Below are 22,920 nucleotides of genomic sequence, written 5' to 3' on the forward strand. Positions count from 1 at the left end.
AGAGGGACAATCCCTGCAAATAACGGAAGGGGGGCTGCAACCTCTTACACTCTGTATAAACCCCAGACTCATCCAAGCCACAAAAGCTACAGGTAGCCTGAGAATCTGTGAACCGTTCGAATAACACATTAGATAAGATTGCTCCAGGCAACACTCTCCATACCAGATCCCCACACCACCAGCCCCATCAAACAACAAGATGGAACACTCCGAAAGGGAGTCGAGGGTAAGAGTGTGTAGCAGCTCATACAGGAAACCTCTCAGCACAAATTATTTTTTAATTTATTCATTGAATGTGGGCATTGCTGGCAAGGCCAGTATTTGTTGCCGATCCCTAATCACCCTTGAGAAGGTCGTGGTTAGCTGCCTTCCCAGAACCAAAAAATCAGCAAAAACTGGGAAATAAGGGCACTGGTCCAAACTGGTTCTTATATATCTTAAAATGGAACACCAGTAAAAACTGGGAAATAAGAATACTGGTCCAAACTGGTCTTGTACACCTTAAATTGGAACACCAGTGAAAACTGGGAAATAAGGCTACTGCCCCAAACTGGTCTTGTACACCTTAAATTGGAACACCAGTAAAAACTGGGAAATAAGAGTACTGGTCCAAACTGGTCTTGTACACCTTAAATTGGAACACCAGTGAAAACTGGGAAATAAGGCTACTGCCCCAAACTGGTCTTGTACACCTTAAATTGGAACACCAGTAAAAACTGGGAAATAAGACTACTGCCCCAAACTGTTTTCTTCCCTTCTAGAAAATTCTTAAAACACTGATTAACGTTTTGGTGCAGCTCAGAAACTTGCCATTTCAGAGGGCAGTTAAAAGTCAACCATGTTGCGTGGGTTTGGAGTCATGTATAGGCCAAACTGGGTAAGGGTGGCAGATTCCTTTCCCTAAAGGATTAGTAAACTGGTGTTTTTTTCTTCTTCCCTAAATGACAATCATAGTTACCAGTACTGATACTGACTTTTTAATTCAAGATTTATTTAATTAACTGAATTTAAATTGCTCATCTGCTATAAGGGGATTTAAATTCATGTCTCCAGATTATTATGTTGGATTGCTGCTTTACTAACATAACCACTATGATACCCTACTCCTAGTGAAATGATACAATGGGGATTTCCAGGACTCCTGCTTTGTTTCTCATTGGCTTTACCAGTATAAATTACAGGGGAATTTGCAACCCTTTTAAGAAATTGAACGATCCTGCAGCTTCTGCAAGTCAGATTTCAGGTTTGAGTAGACTGAATTTATCATTGTTTGGAATATCTTTTTCAATTTCATGTTAATAGATCTAAATCAACTGTATTTATCAGGAATAAATTGCTTCCAAGGACTTTTTTCTGATTACAAGAAATCAAGCGAAAGAGGGAATTTCTTTTGAAGATGGAAAACAGGCAGAAAGTTTTTTTTTTGTTAGGCACACCTGCTTTGTGTCATGAAGTATAATTGCTCTGTTAAATACTGCCATCTCAATCGTCAGAATGCGCTCTTGTGGCAGGGCAAGTCAGATTGTGTAACTGTCCTCCAAGATTTTATCCTTTACTTTCATTGTATCTTTTTCATGAGGTGCAACTTTGTTGCTGCAGATCTAGGGGAACAAGTATAAAACTTATTGCATGAAGCAAACTTGAGATTAAATTTGTATTTCTCCCATATGGCAGTAGATATATGGGACTTAATTGATGCAAAATGACTGTGTAGATAAAGTGATCTTTTTTGAAAAAAATCTCTAGTTAGGAGTGGAATTGAAGGATATAAAGGTAACCTAAGAATTGAGAAGATGGAATACAATATTGAACATGAAGCAAGCAGACAGTGTTAAATAATTTAGGTGTTCTGCAGTGCTGCTAATTTAGGTCAATTACCTTGAAATTGAAAAAGATATTGCAGGCAATAAAACAATGATTCACCCAGTCAATCTACTCAGCCTGAAATAGAACACAAACTTACTTGCAAGATCTTTCAATTTATCTTGTCAGGATTCTAACCACTGGCTAAAAGTGTCACTGTCTGAGGTGCCCATCATTTTTACTGGCAAATGTCAACGATAAGATTTATTTAGGAGCTTTGTCTGTTTTCCTTTGGAGCTTAAGCGGGAAAGTTTGCAGTCACTAACAGCTCCAATTTCCTCTTTTTGTGAATAAATGATTCATTTCTCTGATTTGGAGAATGTGGCAAGCTGGCAGTTAAAGAGAAAGCAGCTGGCCAATGATAGGTGCAGCTGTAAGTTATGTCCTTCACACTCTCAAGGTGGTAAGAGGTACAACTTACAAAGTGCAGCTCCCTCGTGGCAGTGTATGTAACAAAAATGTACATTCCCAGTCTGCTATGTCCTGTTCACAATGAATGGATAATAACGGACTGGGAGTATGCAATTTTTTTCCTGGCTTATTGGCATTCCTAGTTCATGCCAAAAATGAGTTTATTGGAATTTTTTAAACCACTGAACGGCCACGTTTTCCTGGACATTTCATCAGGTGACCACTGGCCTCCAAGCAACCTCTTCTCCCACCATCTCCAATACCTTTTACAAAAGCAATCAATGAAAATGAAAAGAAAATACTTTCTTTTTTAGATATCCCTATGACATGTTTCCTGAGTTGTTCGTAGCAGCATTCAGGAGATTCATTTTAATTTTGGAAGATTCTTGAACAATCCTGGAGGATCCTTGGATTTATCCATCCAAAATAGCATAATGAAGATTCAGGTAAACTTGTTTCACTGGCTGGGGCTTTATGGTTCTGACTTTTTTTTTCTCTTGGATTTATGCAGAGATGACACTAGTTTCTTTGTGTGTAACAGGTTTTACTTACAGTGCTTTAAAATGTCCACTCCACGCTTCAGGTCTGACTTCCAAATCTTTCTACAGTTTGTTTACTTTTCTCTGAGTCCACAGCAGGATTAACCACTCAAGCACAGCAAGCATCAATAGTAAACAGACTTACATAATCAAACAGAACAACTGGACACTATACTGACCAATCATTTAGAAAGTTTTGATAGATTGATCATAAGGAGAATGACAAATCTACACCAGACACACACCCAGAGTGTGGCAATACCTCACTGACTGAATCAGTTTGAGTTTAACCTCCGTGAAGACCAAGAAGTCCAGAAGAAGTTTCTCAACATATACAGGATGAGGTTGCTGCATGCTGAATGTCTTTGTGGGTTGCTTAGAATACAGAACCTGATTTGAAGTATAGGATATAACAATTGTGTTGAGCAGCAATGTTGCTCCATACTCAGAGCAGTGTAAAGGATGGACCAATAATTGTTTGTATTGCAATCTAATTGTAAGCAATAAGCAACAATAGTGGAAAACACCTAGGAGACAAATACAGTCCTTACACTGCATCAGTAGGGCACTTCCAACACTGGGAACTGGATATAATCAGGAGAACTCTGGCCAGAAGCATCAGGCTAATTATAGCACAACTAAGACTGGTTAGCTCAGCACGCATCAGAAATCAAACTTGGGGAAGTATGTGTACAACTCAGCTATTTATAACATATACTGGCTTATCAAGAGAGCAGTAACAATAGAGTTCTGAAGGAAGTTTTTGACAGGTAATCTCCAAGTACTGTGGTCTATGGTATATGTAGAAATGCCTGAACTGTAGATGGTGCTATACAAGACAAATAAATCTTATTTGGTTGCCTGAAGCCCATCTTGGTATGGCAGTATAAAATCAGTGAAAAATCTACCCATCAACAGTGTCATGTAACCACGGAAGACTAGCAGCATATCTGGGAAGATAGGAACGTATAATATTTGCGTTTACATAATGTTGTACCGATTGACATGACACCACACAAAATAATTCTGTATAAGATCAAAGCCCCCGTCATTGATGGTAGTATATTGAGCTGGATTGACAACAGGTTGGGAAGGTCACAGATTAAAAAATGGTTATAGATGAATTGTGAATCTGTTTGGAGGCTAATGCCGCACAACAATCACTGTTGGGACTTTTGCTATTTACTATTTTTATTAAAGATCTAGATGTAGGTACTGGGTCATGGTCTGTAAATTTTTAGGTGACTCTAAGATCTGTGCATGTTTTAGGACAGTAGATGATGCTCAACTGTTTCAGGTGGATCTTGATGTTTTGGGGGATGGATTTGTGACTGCTAAATGATATTTAATTTGGGAAAGTGCTGTGTTATGCATATGGGGGGCACAGTGAATGCTGAACACACACATATCCTTCAGGGAAAAGTATTAAAGAAGGTGGAAAATGAAAGACCTGGGTGTTCAGATGCATAGATCTCTAAAGGTTCATGCGCAATGCCATGAAGTGACAGCTAGAGAGAATAGGATGTTGGGGTGCATTTATAGGAAAGTTGACTATAAGATAAGGTGCACTATTTTGATCTTTTACAAGACCTTAGTCAGGACTCAGTTGGAATACTGTGTCCAGTTTTGGTCGTCTCAATATTGGTTAGCAATATTGTGGCTTTGGAAAGGGTGCTGAGATTGACCATCAGACGTATTCCCAGTTAAAAGCATCTTAGTTAGCAAAATTGGCTAAAAAGCATTGGGGCTCTACACCTTAGGGAAGTGCAGACTTAGGAGTGATTTGATTGAGGTTTATAAGATGATGAAGGGAATAAATTGTGTTCTGGTTGACAGCTTGCTCAGGTTAGCGAGGACCAGAGGTCACAATTTTAAGCTGTACGGGGCCAGATCTAGGTCAGATGTCAGGAGGCGTTTCTTTTTCGAGGGAATGATGATTCCTTGGAAGAGGCTGCAATTGTGTCTGCTGGAGGACAATTTGCTGAGTTCCTTCAGGTGCGTGCTGGACCTGTTTCTGGCTGAGGCATCAGTCACCTCATGCAAAAAGGAGCTATTGCATGAAACTATCAAAACCAGAGTAATCTGTTGGCCAATAACATTCACAATGGGAGTTGTGGCAAAGGTTTCAGGGGTGTGTGGAGTGTCAGAGAGGAATTTCCCAGATTTCCCCCCTTGGTTAGTCTGGGTTTTTATGTGGTTTTGACCTCCTCTCAGGAGATTGTATGAGTTTTGGAGGCGTGGGGAAGGTACACAGTGTATCACAATTGTATGGGACAGGCTGTATGGAACAGAGCATCTTTTTCTGTGCATCATTGTTCCTATGTTCATGATTGTGATAGTCAGTTTTTTAATTCGAACAATAGAAAGGAAAGGATTCTGCGCCCCAGATGAAAGGCTATAACAGGATGTCAATAATGCTGATTTTGAAATGGAGGATACATCGTGACCAAGGGGAGGCGATTTCTCTCCGAAAATCGGGCGTCATGGCAACACGTCATGGTAAATGAGCTATGATCAGTGCCCGAAGCACGTCGACATTGTAGATTCCATTCAGACCACACGTAAAGCAAATTAGGTCAAGATAACTTGACAAAAAGATAAACTGGAACAAAGAACACGTGTACTGATCTGGATTGCCTCCTTTGCACCCCCACCCCACCCCCCCCCCCCCACACCCCACCCCCACACACACACTTCCATTGGCAGCTGTACCTTTAACTGTCTAATGTTCTTGAATTCCCTCCCCAGAAACTCTTCAACCTTTCTTTCTTCCCTTAAGCTGCCGTTTAAAACCGCTCTGTTTGCCCAAGCATCTGGCCACCTTTTGCAATGCCTCCTTTGGATCAATGTAACATTTTGTTTGATTACATTCTTATGAAGTACCTTGGGATGCCTTAACCATGTTAAAGATGTCGAATGCAGATGCAAGTTGTTGGTAAATGGTAGGCTTCTTGCGTGGGTTATGAACAGGAAGATAAATGTCAGCGTTGTCATAAAGCATACAATATAAGTTGGTCACTTCAATTACTCATTGGTGTTAAGATCTGGTTACAGGGTCTTTAAATGATTGGAGATGGTGAGGTACAAAGATTCAGTTCTGGATCTGATTTCAACAGGCTTGGATCAATTTGAGTTAAGTGCAAACAAGACTACTTAAATCATTTACTCATGCCAAAATAGGGCAGGAGAGCATTAGTTTATATTTGTATTTTAGTTTCTGGCAATTGTTTAAAGATTTTATTGTAACTATATCATAACTACCAAATCCATGAAAATTCAAGTTTGAAATATAATGAACAAAGTTTAAATAGTAGAACCATTTGCTTCTTAAAATTAACATAAACAGAGGACTACCTAACCTTTTATGACCCCAGTATGGTTTCCTGGCTCAGTGGTTAAGGATCTGATCAGATTTTTATACAATGTGGTCTACAGTTGGTGAAAAGCATTAAGAATTTACTAAGGTTCGGTGTTGTTTTCTCCTTATAAAGTGTATTGTGAAATCACTTCTATTTTTGTTTTCTATAGTACTCTTCTTTTGGTTCTTTTATCTTGTTTCAGATGTAATTCTGGTGAAGTACTATCTAATCTAAGGTAAGCCATTCTTGTTGGTCCCTATCTCAAATTCTGCTTCACAGCAACATTTCCAATCACCCCACGTGACCTTGGGTTGAACCATTGAAACGCTGAAGTCAGGTTCAGAGCTGAATCCTTGTCCCTCATCTCTCCAGTCATTTAAAATCTCTATAACTGGCCTTAACATCAATTAGTTATTGAAATGGCCAACCTACATTGTATGCTTTATGCAACAATACTGAACTTTCTCTTCCTGTTCCTAACCTACGTAAGAAGCCTGCTGCCTACCAACAACAACTTGCATCTATATAGCTTTGGCAACCTTGACATCCTATGTGACCCTGATTTGAGCTTCCAATTTCTTATCTACTCAATCATCAAAATTCACGGTTTCCACTTCAGTAATATTGCCCATCTCTGCTGAATCTCATCTCATCTGCTACTCAAACCCTTATCCATTCCTTCTTTTATTTCCAGAACCAACTATCCTAATGCTCTCATGGCCTCCCATCTTCCACCCATAAGATACTGCAGTTGATTAAGCCCATCCGAAACTCTGTTGACTGTATCCTAACTTGTGCGAAGATCCATTCACCAATAACTCTTGTGCTTCCTGATCTACATTGGTGCCCAGTCCATTAAACCCTTAATTGTAGAATTCTCATATTCATATTCAAATCCATCCTTGACCTCGCTGCTCTCTAACTCTGTAACCTCTTCCAGCCCTACAACCCTTGAAGATCTCTGCATTTCTCCAATTCTGGCTGCTTGTACACTGCCACTTCCTTCTAACCACCATCAGTGGCTGTGCCTTCAGCCATCTTTGCCCTTAGCTCTGGAATTTCCCTCTCTAAAGGTCCCCAACTTTGTCCACTCTTTTAAGACATTGAAAACCTACTTATCTGATCAAGCTTTTGGTCAGCTGTCTGAATATCTCCACTTTTGGATTGATGCCATGTTTTGTTTGTACCCGTCTAAAAAGCACCTTGGGAAATTTTACTTATCTATAGGGTGGCATAAATGCAAGTTGCTGTTGGTGTAATCTGCCTATTACACTCTGATATAGTCTTCTGATACAATTAATCAGCTGGCCTGATCACAAAATATTCTTTACCATATCACAGCCGTTTTCAAGCCATCTAATCTGTTTGCTAAATTTCTGTAAAATTAAGTGTTGACTGAGCACATTCAATATTTATTTTAAGTCAAGCTAGCAACAACATTTTGCTAGCGACGATTATAGGAAATGAGTGCAGATGATTCTGAGAAACATAAAACCACCAACCATATATGGTACAGGATCCCCTTGCGAAGCAGGAAATGGGAGGGGTCAATACTTGAAGCAGCGTTGTGGTGCACCCTAAGATCAATATCAAAGGTGCCGACTCACGGAAGAAAAGGTGTGTGCACAATGTAGCAGTCGGAATGATCCATTCCACCACGCTCGATCACGATCGGAATTATCCACTTTCACGAAACAATCAATACTTATGTGATTCACGGGGTTCAATGGAAAATAATGGTCAATCATCTCCGGTGGCAATTGTCACATATCGACTAAAGGACAAGCAGGTAGCAAAAGTGATGAAAGTAACTGTTTCCAACCTCAACTGATATTGTTGTGAGTCATTTGCTCTGATCACGTTTGCTCTTTCTAGGTGCTTTGTGTTTTTGTGTGTAGGCATGAATCAGTGACAGTGAGCATTCCAATACATTCATTTATACCAAATGATATTAGAGCCTCTTTCTAATGCTCTTAGCCCATTGAGTGGCATTTCTGTATCTGACTGTGGTTTACTTATAGGTAAAAGGAGTGGTATGCATCTCTCTGCACTGTATCTTAGGTGAGAGTTTTATTTTCCTTTTACTATATTGAGTAAGTAAATAGAATATAACAAGAAACAACTATGACAGAGACAAGTTCTTTTGCTATTATTCATTTTCAGGACCGGGACATTGCTGGCAAGGTCAGCATTGACTGCTGATCCCTAATTTATTTGAGGATGTGGTGGTGAGCCGTCTTCTTGGTTCATTGTAGCCTGGCAACTGAATGGCTTGCTAATCACTTCAGAGGGAAGTTCAGACTCAACCACATTGTTGTGGGTCTGGAATTACATATAGACTAGACTGGGTAAAGGCAGCAGATTTCCTTCTGTAAAGGATATTAGTGAATCCTGATGGATTTTGAAGACAATGCGGTAGTTTCATGGTCACCATTGCTGACACTAGCTTTTTATTCCCGATTTATTTAGTTCACAGAAATTAAAGTTCCCAACTGCTGTGGTGGGATTTGAACTAATGTTTCCGTATTGTTAGTCCAGGTCTCTGGATTACTAGTCGCTGGGTCAAAATCCTGGAACTCCCTCCCTAACAGCACTGTGAGTGTACCTACACCACGTGGACTGCAGCGGTTTAAGAAGGCAGCTCACCGCCACCTTCTCAAGGGCAGTTAGGGATGGGCAATAAATGCTGACCCAGCCAGTGAAGCCCACACCCCATGAATAAATTTTTTAAAAGTCCACTAACATAACCACCATGTTGCTGCACCTGTCAATCAAAGTGATGTGTACCTGGCATAAACAAATACCAATGATAATACGATGGCACAGAAAAATTTGAAGAAAGAGTACTGGGCTAAGAGTCCCGTGCTTATTTACATGATGGGTACAGAGTAAATAGTTGGAGTTGAAGACATAGGTTTTGCATTGCTGAGCACATGTTTCAGTAAATCCTGATATTACATCACCACACAGGACACTGATTCTATTGCAGGGGTTTGTTTGGTACATATCCTTACACATGATGTACTTGTGACACAGGAAGCTGCAATTTAATACAGCACAAAAATCAAACACTCTTAACTATTGATCACCACTTTAGTCCCACAAGCAACACATTGCTCAGCATCCAATGCTTTGTACAGCATTCAATGCTGTGTACAGTTATATTTATGTAATATACTGCTTATTCCATAACTATACTGTTCACTATCTAATGCCTTTTATGTTATACAAGGTTTGATCCAGAGTTCCCATACTCTCCATATTATTCAATCAGTTTAAATTCCTCAATAGACTGTTCATCTCACCCAAGTCTTTTACATAATTCACTCTCTATCCCTATATAGCACACTGCATCATGTACGTTCTAATCAATACAACTTTTTTTGTACAGTGTAATATTCAGTTCTTACACTGTACACTAGTTGGTGTCAATAAGATCTTCTGTAGAATGTATTCTTTAGTTCACTGTCAAATGTCTGGTGTATATGTTCTTTCGTGGGAGAACAGATTTGAATTATTGTATTTTTTTTTCATTCATGGGATGTGGGCGTTGCTGGCTAGGCCAGCATTTATTGCCCTTCCCTGATTGCCATTGTTCAGAGGACATTTTTAATAGTCAACCACATTGCTGTGCATCTGGAGTCACACGTAGGCCAGACCAGGTGAGGATGGCAGGTTTCAGTGATTTTACAACAATTGACAACAGTTTTGTGGCCATCATTAGATTTTAATTCCAGATATCTATTGAATTCAAATTCCACCATCTGCCACGGCAGGATTCGAACCTGGGTCCCCCTCTGGATTACTAGACCAGCGACAATACCACTACGTCATCACCTCATGTCTATAATGCTGCATCCATATATACATGAAGTATATAATGGTCAGCAATCCTAAGGCATGTCAGAGTGAAAGGTCTTCAGCTCATTGGATCTCATTTGCCCAGAATAACAACCCAAATGTCCTCCCACTCCCTACTTGTGGCTGTTGCATGAGCCCATCAGCCACTAATTGTTTAGTTGTGGCCAGAAGCCTCTCCAAATGTCCAGCCACAGAACTTGCTTCTTTGTAATTGATAATATTGTTTTGTTATATTTTGGAGGAAAATTCAATTGGATAAACAAAACATTTTATTTTATAATTATGGCTTTTTAGAAACTGCAATGGTGAGGAGTATAGCAATGTATGCTTAGAAATGTTCTTTCACTTCCAGGTTCATTGGAGAGCAGAAAGATTGTGAGATGCAAAACAGCTGAAGCAACCCTTGCTCCCCTGCATGACCTGTTATGAAGTGCTCTGCAATCAGTTGCTGTTGAAGATCTTGCCATTATCAATGTCGTCTTTATCAACATGCTGAAGGTTCTCCCCAAAGTTGCCTCTGCCCTGGTAGCTCACAATTACATGGTATACAACGACTACTATGCTATGGGGCACTTGTTGTGGGGTGTATTTCAGGGCATCACCAGGCCTGCGCAGAACAGGAGAACCTTTGCTTAAGGAGCCTAGTGGTCTGTTTAAAGAGGTTGAGGAATGGATCTGGTTGCAGCATAGTTTGACCAGCGAGTGTGGGCTCCTGAGGGCAGTAATGAGCAAAGTGTGCAGCCACTATCCCTTGCTCCCAAGTAGACAGATTCTCTCGTGCAATGAAGGGTCGAAGAATGAAAGTTTGGAGACCTAATGGAAGATTAAATCTGTACTGGGTGCAGAACTGCGGCTGCACATCAATTGCACATGATTACAGCAGGAAACATATGATTCATGAAGGCACTGGGGTTGTGAGAAGGAGCCCATAATTCGGTCAATGATGTCTTGAACTTGGGGAAGACCTGCAATCTTGTGAACCCCACAGCCTTATTCTGCTGCTTTCAATGTCCACAGGAATAAGCACAATGTAATTGCTTTCTATCATGTAGCATCAGTCACTTACCTAAAGCAAGCATTAAATGCAATTGCTGATATTCCCTGTGGCAACCTGGAAGGAACCAAAATCAAAAAAGCAGCAACTTGCATTGTAATGGGAAATGCTATGGCAGCTTTTGAATGCAGGTTTTAGCTGTAGGAGATGACATGACTTTATAATAACCCCCCTAGAGAATTGTAGCCTTGTTATGCACTGCTTCTCTGAGAAATGTGAGTATGTTATCTGGGCCTATAAACTTTGGGAGGGTAAAGATTCCTATAAGATCTTTTTCTGCTGCAGGTGTGCTCCTTCCTCCTGATCCTCCCCCTCCTCCTCCTCCACACCACTTCCATTTCCTCTCACCAGAGTGTCATTTCCAAAAAGGAACCTATGATGAAAAATGTGTATTGCCAATTAACAAGTCAGAATGCTGTGTAAGTTACTGGTACTTGGTGGGGGGGGGGGGGGAGAGACAAATGTCTTCAATAAGGTGCTAGCTGAGCTTTAAGTAATGCTAAAAATGATGCACTCCAGACTTGTGCTGCCCATGGTTTGTGTAGGTTGATGAGCTGTTAATAACAATGTTATTAACAATGGCAAGCAAAATGCTCTCCTGGCCAGCATTCCATCTTTGTAAGTTTGAGATCATCCAAATCTCTGCTGCCTGAACCCTAACTCACACCAAGTTCCTTTCACTCTGTGCTCACAGATCTTCATTGGTTCCCGGTCTGGCAACACCTCAATTTTTCAAACTCTCATCCTTCTTTTCAAATCCTTTTCATGGCCTTGTCCCTCCCTATCTCTGTGACCTCCTCCATCCAGTCCTATAATCCCTCAAGATCCCTGCACTCCTTCAATTCTGGTCTCTTGTGTATCCGTGATTTTTATTGCCCCATCATTGGCGGCTGAGCCTTCAGCGCCCTGGTTCTAAGATCTACATTTTTCTCCCTAAACATCTCTGCCTCTCAACCTTGAAGACGCTTCTTAAAACCTACATCTTTGTCCAAGCTTTTGGTTGCTTGGCCTTATATCCCCTTACGTGGCTTAGTGTCAATTTTAATGTTCCTGTGAAGCACCTTGGGATGTTTTATTACAGTGAGTATGTTGTATAAAAGCAAGTTGTTGTTGTTGACTGGGTCTTAAAACCAGGGTAGGATCCTCATTTACATACATTAATTAGGATCCTGCCTGTTTCGATATGGTGAACTGGCTCCATTAAAATCAAAGCTCGTGTGAAAACCATAACTGGCAGAAAATCCACAAAGACTTCTTTACAAATTTCTGTCCTACCACCTCTTTCTCGCTGAAAAGTTTGGGGTTGGGGGGTGGGGTGGCGCGACAGATGGATGAGCATTGCCTCAGTGTGTTTAAGGTTGGCTGAATTACAGCCAATATCAGCCTAACAGTAAAATTAACCAGCTGGTGAGCAGAACTCCATACATATACGGAGGTCTCTTGTTGCTGAGAGGAATGTAGCAAATAGTTGAGCTTTGTAACTCATGTTGTCTGTCTCCAAATCGCACTATAGTGCACAACAAAGCCCTAAGGAGAATTCCCATCCCACCAGGTTTAATTCTGATGGAAGAAATCTCCAAGTCTTGAGTGTAAATCCGATCCCAAGTTCAGATCTAATTCGCAAGCCTAACGGATTGAATCTGCCTGCTCCACGGAGTCCCATTCAGTTGTGTTCCAGTGCCATGTGGAACACTGGCGCGTGATTCCAGCTCATTTACACTGTGGCTCTACGCCAAATATGCAGCTAAACTGCTTTGCACCCTTAGTGACTGAATTGCAGTGCTCTATTGCAAACATCTTGAAGCTAATCATCCCTCCTCTTTCACAATCCAACAACAGTATTGCAAATTGCTATTTTATTAAGTGACCCAGGACAAAAGTAGAATGTGGAAAAACACAAATGGGTGTGCAGGAATCTTTTGTAAATAGATCAGCAGTACCTCATGCAACAGGTGAAGAAACCTCATCCAAATACCAGATTAAAAAGATGAATGCACATGAACTTCTAAACCTGCAGGTAACATATTCTCCCATTGCACTCAAACGCAGATATAGAACAGCAGTTTTTGTTGAGTTTTTTAGAAAATGAAACCCGAAATTCAAAAATACTGGCAGATATGAAACCTCATTGTTTTCATCAGTGTATTGAGCTTTTAAAGCCACTTCCCTCAAAAGTACCCCGCCCCCACTCCAATATATTAGAATGAGCACTTGATTTGGACTAAAAGAGGAAGGGCTGAGAGATGAGTAAACAGAACGAGGCGTCAGCAATGCAGGTGTCTTAAATTGATCTCCCAGGGGAGAAGGTTATGTGCAGTATCAGGCATGTTTAACCGTAATCTTGACCACTGGAATGTGCAAAGAAACCAAACTCAAGTTGCGCACTTTTACATTTTACCAGTTTAGCAAGTCGGAGTACTGTATCTGGCCAAAATAATTCAAGCAACGTGAGAGGATTGTTCTAAATGATATACGCATTTTTTTTTTGCTGTGATATATAACATGGATGTGATTGTTTTTTCCCTTCCATGCTCTCTATTGTTTGTATTTTCCATACGGAACTTTCTCTGTTATTAAGAACTACGGATGGTTTGGATGGATAACAAAAGATAATTTTTTTGAATGCATGTAAAATTAAAAACCTGGGGTTGTCCAGAAAAGTTTCTTTTTTTCTTTTCTGGTTTCGCTGTAAAAAAACCTACCACTGCATTACTAATCTCAATGTATTGTAATTCCCATAAACCCAGTTTCCATTTGTGACTGTGAGTCCCTCATGGCCATGAGTCTTTCTGTCACCTCAGACGCTATGCTCCTGTGTAATTTTTCAGTTTCCACTACTGGTCATTGTTGCTGACTTTGAAGTTTCAACGCTAGTTCAATGTGGACTTCATTTTCCCTCCACCCTATTGTGTTTGAATGGAAATCTAGCCAATAAAAAGACTCTTGCATCAGTGCCTTGCATATGCCAAAGTGAACTGGTTATGTACCTAAAAAGGAAAACATCGTTGGGCTTTGGGGAAAGAGGAGGGCATAAGACTAGAAGGTTGCCAGCTCTCTGAAAGAGCTACAATTATGATTGGCTGTTTGGCCTCCTTCTGTTCTGTATCGTTCAATGATTCAACCTGGCATCGCATAATGAGCCAATATCAAAGCACAAGCAAATCATTTTTTTGTAACTAATCAAGAATATTTACTGTACATGAAGAACTACTGTGTGATTTTTTTCAGGCCATATACCACCCTGTAAGCAGTGCAGTAATCTAGAGCTAAATATTAATAGATCTTGTATGTTAGCTATTCCTGAAATGGAGCCAACAGATTCATCAACTTTCACAAACTACCGTAAAACACCTTGCTTACATATTTGAGTCCCAACAATGTCTCAGAGCCAGAGAGCAGGTGGATCAGCAGGTTTGCTGAGGGCTCTAGGTGAGGAGGTGGGGGGACCACCAGAAATGGTCCCTAGTTGGTATTATGCTGTAAGCCAAGGACAGATTAAGCATAAAGGTCCATGCTGCTTTCTTGAACATTCTAGCAACATAATCTTCCAAAGCTAGGATTAAAAGCTCTAATCACAATCATTTACAGATATTTCATTTCCCTATTATTCACACGTTAAAACTCACTGTCACACTCCCTTAATTGCATTCAAAAAGTTAGTTCATTTGATTCAGTTTTGTTTACATATGAATTCTTTTTTTGACTTTTCATAGACACAGGTGACCATGAGAATTTATCACTGCTGTCACTATCGCTTGACCAGTTCAATAAAGAGTACAGCAATGGTTTTTCCCTATCAGACTAAGTGCCAATAAATATTCAAATAGTTAAAGTGGCTTAGTCTTTATTCAGAGTTGTGTTCTAATATACATGGACACATTACTTCAAGTAATTAACTAGAGATGATTGCATGACTACATTGGATGAAGACACATTTATTATTTTTTTCTGTGAATGTCATATTTATATAAAATCCAATTGAGTGATGTGGCCATTGAGTTGTAACATGATGCCTCTCACTGGCAGAAATAAGTGTCTGAAGAAGCCAAAAAAATGACCTAATCAACTTGATTATCATAAAAAGGGATACATGGAAATGATTTCAATTTAGTGATCTGGTCTTTAGCAGTTAATGGTTATAAATCATTTGAGCAATGCTTTCAAGGTTTATGATGTCACCTGAACTGAGACCACCTGAACTGCCTTGTGATCACTTTACGCTGTTCTTTGTTCTTTGTATAACATTTAGTGCCCAATTTTCTGATATTTACAATAAATTAGGTCTTATGTCACTGGCCCTTCCTGTCATGAGGCAAAAGTTTCACTGGGATGATTGCCCTTGTACCTGTTCTGCATGCTATCATACAAGGTAACAAGTGCTTCCTTTAGAAGGCTACTGTGTTGAACATTTATGGACAGTTTGGAGCTGTTAAAAGGCTGGTCCCTTGTCACCTCAACCTTCCCTCACAAAAACAAAAAGAACTTTCAGTATGTTGAGAAGAAGAGAGGGGTGAAATTCCCAATTACAATCTTTGCTTCAGATTTTGGACTAAAATTTTCAAATTTACAAGTCGAAAGTGAGCGTTGAGATTTACTAATCATGCCAGTAGGACCATCAACAATGTCAGGCATTATCAAAAGTGAAGCTACGCACTGCCGTTGCATGACATTGTAGAGAAAAAATGATTAAAACCCAGTGGATTGCAATTGGTGAACTGTTGAAACGCCCTGAATGTATAAGAAAAGGTTGATAGTGGTTCTGATATAGACACAACAGCTGGGGAAATTCCTGCCAAATCCAATGGACATTTTGCTGGGTCAGCAAATTTTCCATCCCACCAGCAGCTGATCCTGCTGTGGCCAACACCTTGTACCTAAAAAGATTCTCATCATGTCATACGGTGAAGCATGATGTGGATTTGAGCCCACAGTTTCTCAGAAGATGAGTTTCTGGTCTTGGCTAAAGCATTTGGAGGAGCTGAGACTTCTCCAGAAAGAACAGAGAATCTACTGATCTCCTTTTGGAGCTCAGAGGAACTAATCCAGAAAGTGGGGAAAGGGGTAGATAAAGACACGCTGGAAGGAATTAATTCAAGGCTGAACTGGAGAGATTTTTGATTGATAAGGGAATCAAGGGGCATGAGGCAGTTAAGGTCACAATCAGAACATCCACGAAGTTATTGAATGATGGAGCAGGCTTGAGGAGTAATAGCCTACTCCTGCTCCTCTGATCTTAATAAAAATGGGAACGTCTTTTTTAGGTACAACTAATTTTGTCATTGATAAGAATCAAATGATCACCTTTGAAAAAATAGTTTTGTGGCTTCATCATGTTTTGAAAAACATGATGAAAGTAAGGCTTGTTCATTTGAAATTGAACATAAAGTATATATTAGCAGTCAGGTGGTTAGGAGGTCCGTAGATAGGAGCAGATTCTGAACGTTACACTTCAAATAGTGAACTTCGCTTTCAGCACTGCAGAAAAGAATCAAATTCATCTCATGGTTGTAAATCAAACTAAATGGATTTGGAAATGAATATACCCCATGTCACCCAGTGAAAATCTGTCTCAATAGCTGCCTGTTTTGCTATCTGAATTATTTTTTCCAATGCACATATTCTGCCTTTGGAAAATTACTCTAAGGCAGATTGGAAATAGAGAAGAATGGAAAGCCACAGCTTAAGAAGTGTTAATGTTATTTGATCACCATGTTAAAGACTGGAGCTGACGCTAATCATACCTCAGTAACCAAAGGGAAAAAAATTAATATTAACACCACACAATGGAACCCTATTAACTAGAAAATATATACCTTGTTCACTTGATGAATACTACTTTATTAAAAAGTGGTAGATCTTCCACTAGACAATTTATATATAAAACGACATTTCCATTTCATTCATACTGTATCTTTTAGTCTCTATGGCTTTCGGCTATCTGTAGAGGTCAATAGAAGATATGTGTCTTCTCAAGGTGGCACATTGTTTGCTTATTTAGCTAGTAAGCTTTTTCGTGTACTAGCCAATTTGGTTTTACGTAGGGCAATCAATATACATTAAGGAAGTCATTCAACAATTTCAGTATTTTTTTAGATGGTGCATGGAATAAAACAGTGGAAGCATTCAAACTTCTTAGTCAGTAAACTAAAACTTCAGTTGAAGAACATATCAAAAAGTCCAGGGTCACATTTCTTCTTTCAGCTACTTCTGCTTCAAGTGAAAAAAAAGAGTCTTCCAGAGAAAATCTAGACTTTTGCATACACGTTGGAAATCATTGAGAGGCTCAGTGAACGCCTTCGCAAAATAAGACACCCACTCAGAAAGTAAAGGTTTCCTCAAATTCAAAGCCACATTTTCCTTGATATTTTTGACTAAGAATATCATTTCCTGCAGCGAAGCTGCTGAAAAAAAAATCAGTCCTAAATTGGACAATAATGACATTTCTCTCACTATGTTTTACCAACCTTTTTACAGCTGGCTCTCAGCTTAGCAGAAATTCAAAACTTACCGAAGCTTTCATAAGCAATTGCGTTATGGGGTAACTTAAATTCTGCCCCTGTTAAGCACGAACCTTTAAAGGACAGGCACTTTGTAACAAGCATTTTTCCTGATGATGAATGGTCTTCCTACCTATAGCATGACTTTTTATTCACAGAATATAACAAAAAAACCTATTTGCAATGTCAAGAATAATAAACATCAGGGTATGGAGGTAGTAAGCCGCCATTAAAAACAACCAACTATTGAAACCTGGAAAATAATATAGTAATATTAATCTATAGAAACTTACCACACCCATATGAAATTGCTTTGTCTGCTATTTTAACAGCGCAATTAGCCCTGTTAAAATAGAGAGATTTAATGCCTTTGTTATCTCACACAAATGCACTAAACGTCCATAAACTGATATTGCACAATATAATTTTCAGGCTTACTAATAAGGCTAATTAACTTCATTGAATACTGTACCTGATGAGTTTTTATGCTGTTAGAACAGGAGTTTAAACAATATTTTACTGAAAATAAAAATCACAAATAATGGAGACGCACAGAAGGTGACCCAGAACCTGAAAGAAAGGGAAGTTACTGTTCTGCGAGGAAGTCCGCCTCACATCTGGAGTCCCATCAAGGGGACACTCCTTCCTGACTTTTCCAGATTGACTTAATGGTCCCATCCAAAACTTGAACCGTTCTTTCTCTTCAAGCTCCTGGTTTGTAGCTGTTTCTTCTAATCTCCCTAATTTCTAATAGGTATTCTTTTATCTTCTACAGGTATTGTCTACACAGGCCAACCCCGTTGGACCAAGCCCATGTTAAAGAGAGCCATAAATAATTTCCACCAAGTACTTCAGAAAAGAGTTGTCATCTGTTCTTAGAATTCTTTAAAATTTAATTCATACCATTAAACTCTCGTCTTAAAGAGTCTGCTTAATTTTATTTTGGGAGGGAATTTTACAAAGCTTTAATATTTAATTCCAATCTGAAAGGGCTGCTGTCTTGGCCACTGATGTAGTTTAAATACAAAGACCCAGCATTATAAAGCGCTCATATAAACAAAGGTAATTCATTAGTTAACATATATACCCAAACATACAGACACACATTATATAATGTCATATAGGTACTTATTTTCTTATTCTAGTTCATGTATATCATAATACCAGCTCTTAACAAGTGGACCTGTATAAAATATTCTGTGCATGAAATATTCACATGAATAAAGCTTGATTAATAAACTGCTCTACATTTTGAAGAAGGTAAAATTGTACTCACATTTTTGCCAGTGCATTTTCTGTGACATATTGTAATCTCTCTCACGTCTTTCTGATGCAGACATAATTGACATGGCTAAGTTCTTACAAAGTGCTTCAGTGGAACATGTGTACAAACTAGTGAAATGCAACATTGCAGAGAATTAAGACTTAAAGTCCCGCTCTGCAGCTGATGTCATCACTTTACGCTCCAATCTCTCCTCTTGTGGCTGCGTTTTTTTAAAACTTTCCTCAGCGCGACGTGACCACAAAAAGAAGCCGCTGCGTTGCACTTGTCTTTCACAGTGGGTTCTGGAAGATATTATGCGGAAAGACAAACCTTTATGCGATGGGTTTAATGACTACCCCATGCTTTAGACAAAAGGTTGTGTCTCAAAAGTCTTTCATTTTTTTAACAAATTTGGCAGGCGAATTTAGGCCTACTGCCAGCACGTTAAGTACGTACAAGAAGGAAACACCTGTGAAGTCTTTTTGAATTAGTACATCCTGTTCTAAAGATATTTTCCTGTCCTTGACTTGGAATAAAAGGGACAGCATGTACACCGTACAATGCAATAAAAAAAGGATCGCATTCTTGATTCTGAAGCACTGTCATGTTTTGTCAACCTACAGGTCTCTCCTTGAAACCAAATGTGAGCTGAAAGATATTTTAATATGCCCTGTCTTTAAAAGAAAAGCTTGACTTATTTAGCTTAAGTGGTCAATTTGAATGCCATCAAATAAACTTGCCCTCATCAGCAACGAGATTTCGGTGGTGCTGAAGGCAGACACATTTTGTGTTACGCATATATTCCCACTCAACCTTTGTAAATGGCTCACTTCCAAAAATGAGCTATTATAAAATTATGGATATATTTTCCTCTCTTCACTCTGTTCATTTTAATAAAAAAGTAGATAAATGGTGTTCTCTCGCTTTACACCATACTCCCTATTATGCTTAAAATTAATAAATGGAGGAAAATATAACCCAGTGATGCCTCTTAATGTCATTGCTTTATTTTATACCATTCAGCAACACTTATGTAATATTTTACATCAAATGATATGAAATGTGTTGTTTTTTAGCACCCATTTATCACAACTTTGTAACACAACTTCCAACTGTGGTGTTTAATTGGAACATCCTCATTGCAATTTACTTGTGGGTTCTTCTGACTGGCTGCTGTAACTTCAATGGAAGATTGTCAGAAACCCTGTTCACCCCCGTGTCCAGCATTCCCCTCAATATTAATGCCAGCTGATTAAAAGAATGCCCAAGGAAATTTCCGACGTCCGACTTTAATCAGCATTGCTGAGAAAAGTAGTGATAGCATATAGTCTCCCAGGTCAGAAATATCCACGGATATGTCTGCAATAAGCATCAATCCAAAGGCCAGCCTTTCAGCATGCTATGATGCTAACTTTGAGTTTGCGCCATAGTGTAAACCACCTGGTAAACATCTCCCATTTGCAGTTCTGTTGAGGTTCATGGAAATAAATATCAGGAGGGGTCATTACTGGCTTATTAAGCTAACATCTCTCATTTCATACTCCCAGAGTCAAAATTACTAGTGGTTGAGAGGTGTGCATTAAATTTGATGCAAAAACTGATTAACTATCTGCTTGGGAACAACTATAAATATCATTAGGCCATGAACGACTGAGGAAATCTAATATCCCAAGGGACATGTCGTTGGAGCAAGGGACCAAGAGACTATCACAGGCTGAACAGCAGAAATATAGTGATAGACTGTTTAAAGTTCTGGTTGGTTATTGCTGTGGATTAAGGAGTTATTTATAAAGGACATTTTTAAAAATATAATTGTATCTTTTTTTGCAGCAATTTCCTTCCCATCCCTGCTTTTCCAAAGATTGACATTATTCAGCATACTCTTTCCCAAGTACCAGTCTCCCCCCAGGTTCTTACCCTATGGCCATTATTTGTGATTGAGTTATGACACCATCAACAAGCTACTCAAGTACAATTTTGTCTTTACACAATGATTGAACTTTCTCGAGGCTCATTCGTTGTGATGAGCAATTAGACTCCTGATGTGACGCCAGGGTACCGGGGCTGATTGCAACACCCCTAACCCACCTCGGCCTGGTGAACTCAGCGCTGACCAACGATTGAACCAGGGACCTTGCTGATCTGCATGATCTAACTTATAATTGGATAAGCTCACTCTGCCTTTGGGGAAGCAGAGAAAAATATTTATGCAGCACTTGCTCCTCAGGTGATTACATTGCTTTGAGGGTTTAGCTCAGTTGGTGGGACAGCACACCAGTGAGTCTAAATGTCAAGGGTTCAAGTCCCACTCTAGAACTTCATCAAAAGGAGAGCTGCTTTGACTGAGGTACCATTCCGTGTGACATTAAACCGAAATCTAGCTCACTTGTGGAGGTGGATGCAAATGATCCCATTGGTGAATTTATCTGCCAATGAACACCACCAAACCATGTTGCTGTGTGAAAATTAATTGCTGCATTTGAGAATGATTCATTGGCTATGAAATACCTTGGGACATGTAGGATGTGAAAGGCAATGTATCGATGCAGACTTAGTGTTTAATTCACGAATAGATTTTGGTGAACTAGATAGGAGCCTGTGGAAATATTTGCTGAAGTTACGTTTTTTCCTGCCATTCCTTTATTCACATTGACTGTTTTCCACAGTTTCTTGTATTTGATTTTAGTGCTCGAGGAACTGACTGTTTGTGTCCTGGTTTTCATTCAACCTGCTGATGGAATGGCAAAGTGTTCCATCGCTACAAAAGATCTAAGGTTGTCATCTCATCTTTTGAGACGGATATCCGGAAATTTCTACAATGTAAACTCTGGGCAAAAGTTTGATTTTTAAAATGGAGGTCAGCTTTTACAGTTCTGTGTTTCATGTCCGGAAAGCATTCATTATGAGGGTGACAAACACTTCAAATGTAGTTTCTTCAGCAAAGCCAATCTAAGGAATCGAGGAATAATTCCTTGCTCTGCCCCTTATCTGGGTCGATTTAAGATTTGGTCAAAGGTGGCAGCCTCACCTATCACACTCGGCAAGTGCTATACCGATGATTCTGTGGCAGCCTACCGTCTCCTTAGCCAATGGCCGGAATGTTCCAGTACCGTAGGTGTCGGGCATCATGGTGGATTGTGGCGGTGGGGGGGGGGTGTGGAAACAATATGGCGAGAAGGCCAATAATCGGTTTCACCTTGTGAAGTCAGTTTGCGATCATCCGCTCCACCTGTCAATAGCGGGCTGCATTTCCCACCACTGCACATCGGGAACATCATTTTCATATATTTGCATCAAATTATAAGCCCTGCTCACTGGAATCATCCCCTCCATGCTGGATTATCCGGGCAATTCGCTCGGGACTTCGAGGTTTGTTTGCTTCGGGCAGCACTCATGGTCATCAGCACCAGGCTTCGCAGGCAGCACCACATCACTTTTAGCGGGACTCATGGGCAGGTCTCTACCTACCAGACCAGCCATAAGGTGGGGCTAGTGCTTTAACCGCTGCAGGGCCAGGGCTTGTTTGGGGAAGGGGGAGAAGTGGACTCAGGTAAGGGAAGAGGCTGCAGATCATGGCAGGTCTTCTGCCTCCTGTCCACTTCTCCTCCTTATTCACATATCCATTAGTGCCAAAAAATCTATTGATTTCAACCACTAAGCACCCACAGCCCTTTGGCAATTGAGAAATCCAAAGATTCGAAGCTATCTGAGTGAAGAAATTCCTCTCAGTCCAAAATGACTGACTCCTTATCCTGAGACAGTGGGCCCCCCACCATTCTAGACTCTCCAGCCAGGGGGAAATATCTTCTTAGCATCTACCCTGTCAAACTTTTAAGAATTATAGACGTTTCAATGAGATCACCTCTCAACAGCAACCTGCATTTACATTGCACATTTAAACTTAGTAAAACATCCCAAGGCACTTCACAGGAGCACATCGAACAAAATTTGACACCAAGCCAGATAAGGAGATGTTAGGACAGATGACAGAAAGCTTGGTCAATGATCTAGGTTTTAAGGAGTATCTTAAAGGGGGAGAGAGAGGACGAGAGGTGGAGAGGTTTATGGAGGG

The 22,920-nt window shown here is 39.9% G+C and overlaps 1 protein-coding gene across 1 annotated transcript in view; it reads right to left on the bottom strand.

Moving 5' to 3' along the window:
* LOC144670226 (NF-kappa-B inhibitor delta-like) overlaps window positions 1-19,200 on the bottom strand; it is a 111,190-nt gene extending 91,990 nt beyond the window's left edge. Inside the window, exon 1 of the mRNA XM_078532716.1 lies at window positions 18,861-19,200. Coding sequence (XP_078388842.1) covers window positions 18,861-18,993 — 133 coding nt within the window. The 5' untranslated portion in view covers window positions 18,994-19,200. The remainder of the gene's footprint in view (window positions 1-18,860) is intronic.
* Window positions 19,201-22,920: the final 3,720 nt, after the last annotated feature.

This window comes from Cetorhinus maximus, chromosome 2, assembly GCF_964194155.1.
Source record: "Cetorhinus maximus chromosome 2, sCetMax3.hap1.1, whole genome shotgun sequence".
Classification (NCBI taxonomy): domain Eukaryota; kingdom Metazoa; phylum Chordata; class Chondrichthyes; order Lamniformes; family Cetorhinidae; genus Cetorhinus; species Cetorhinus maximus.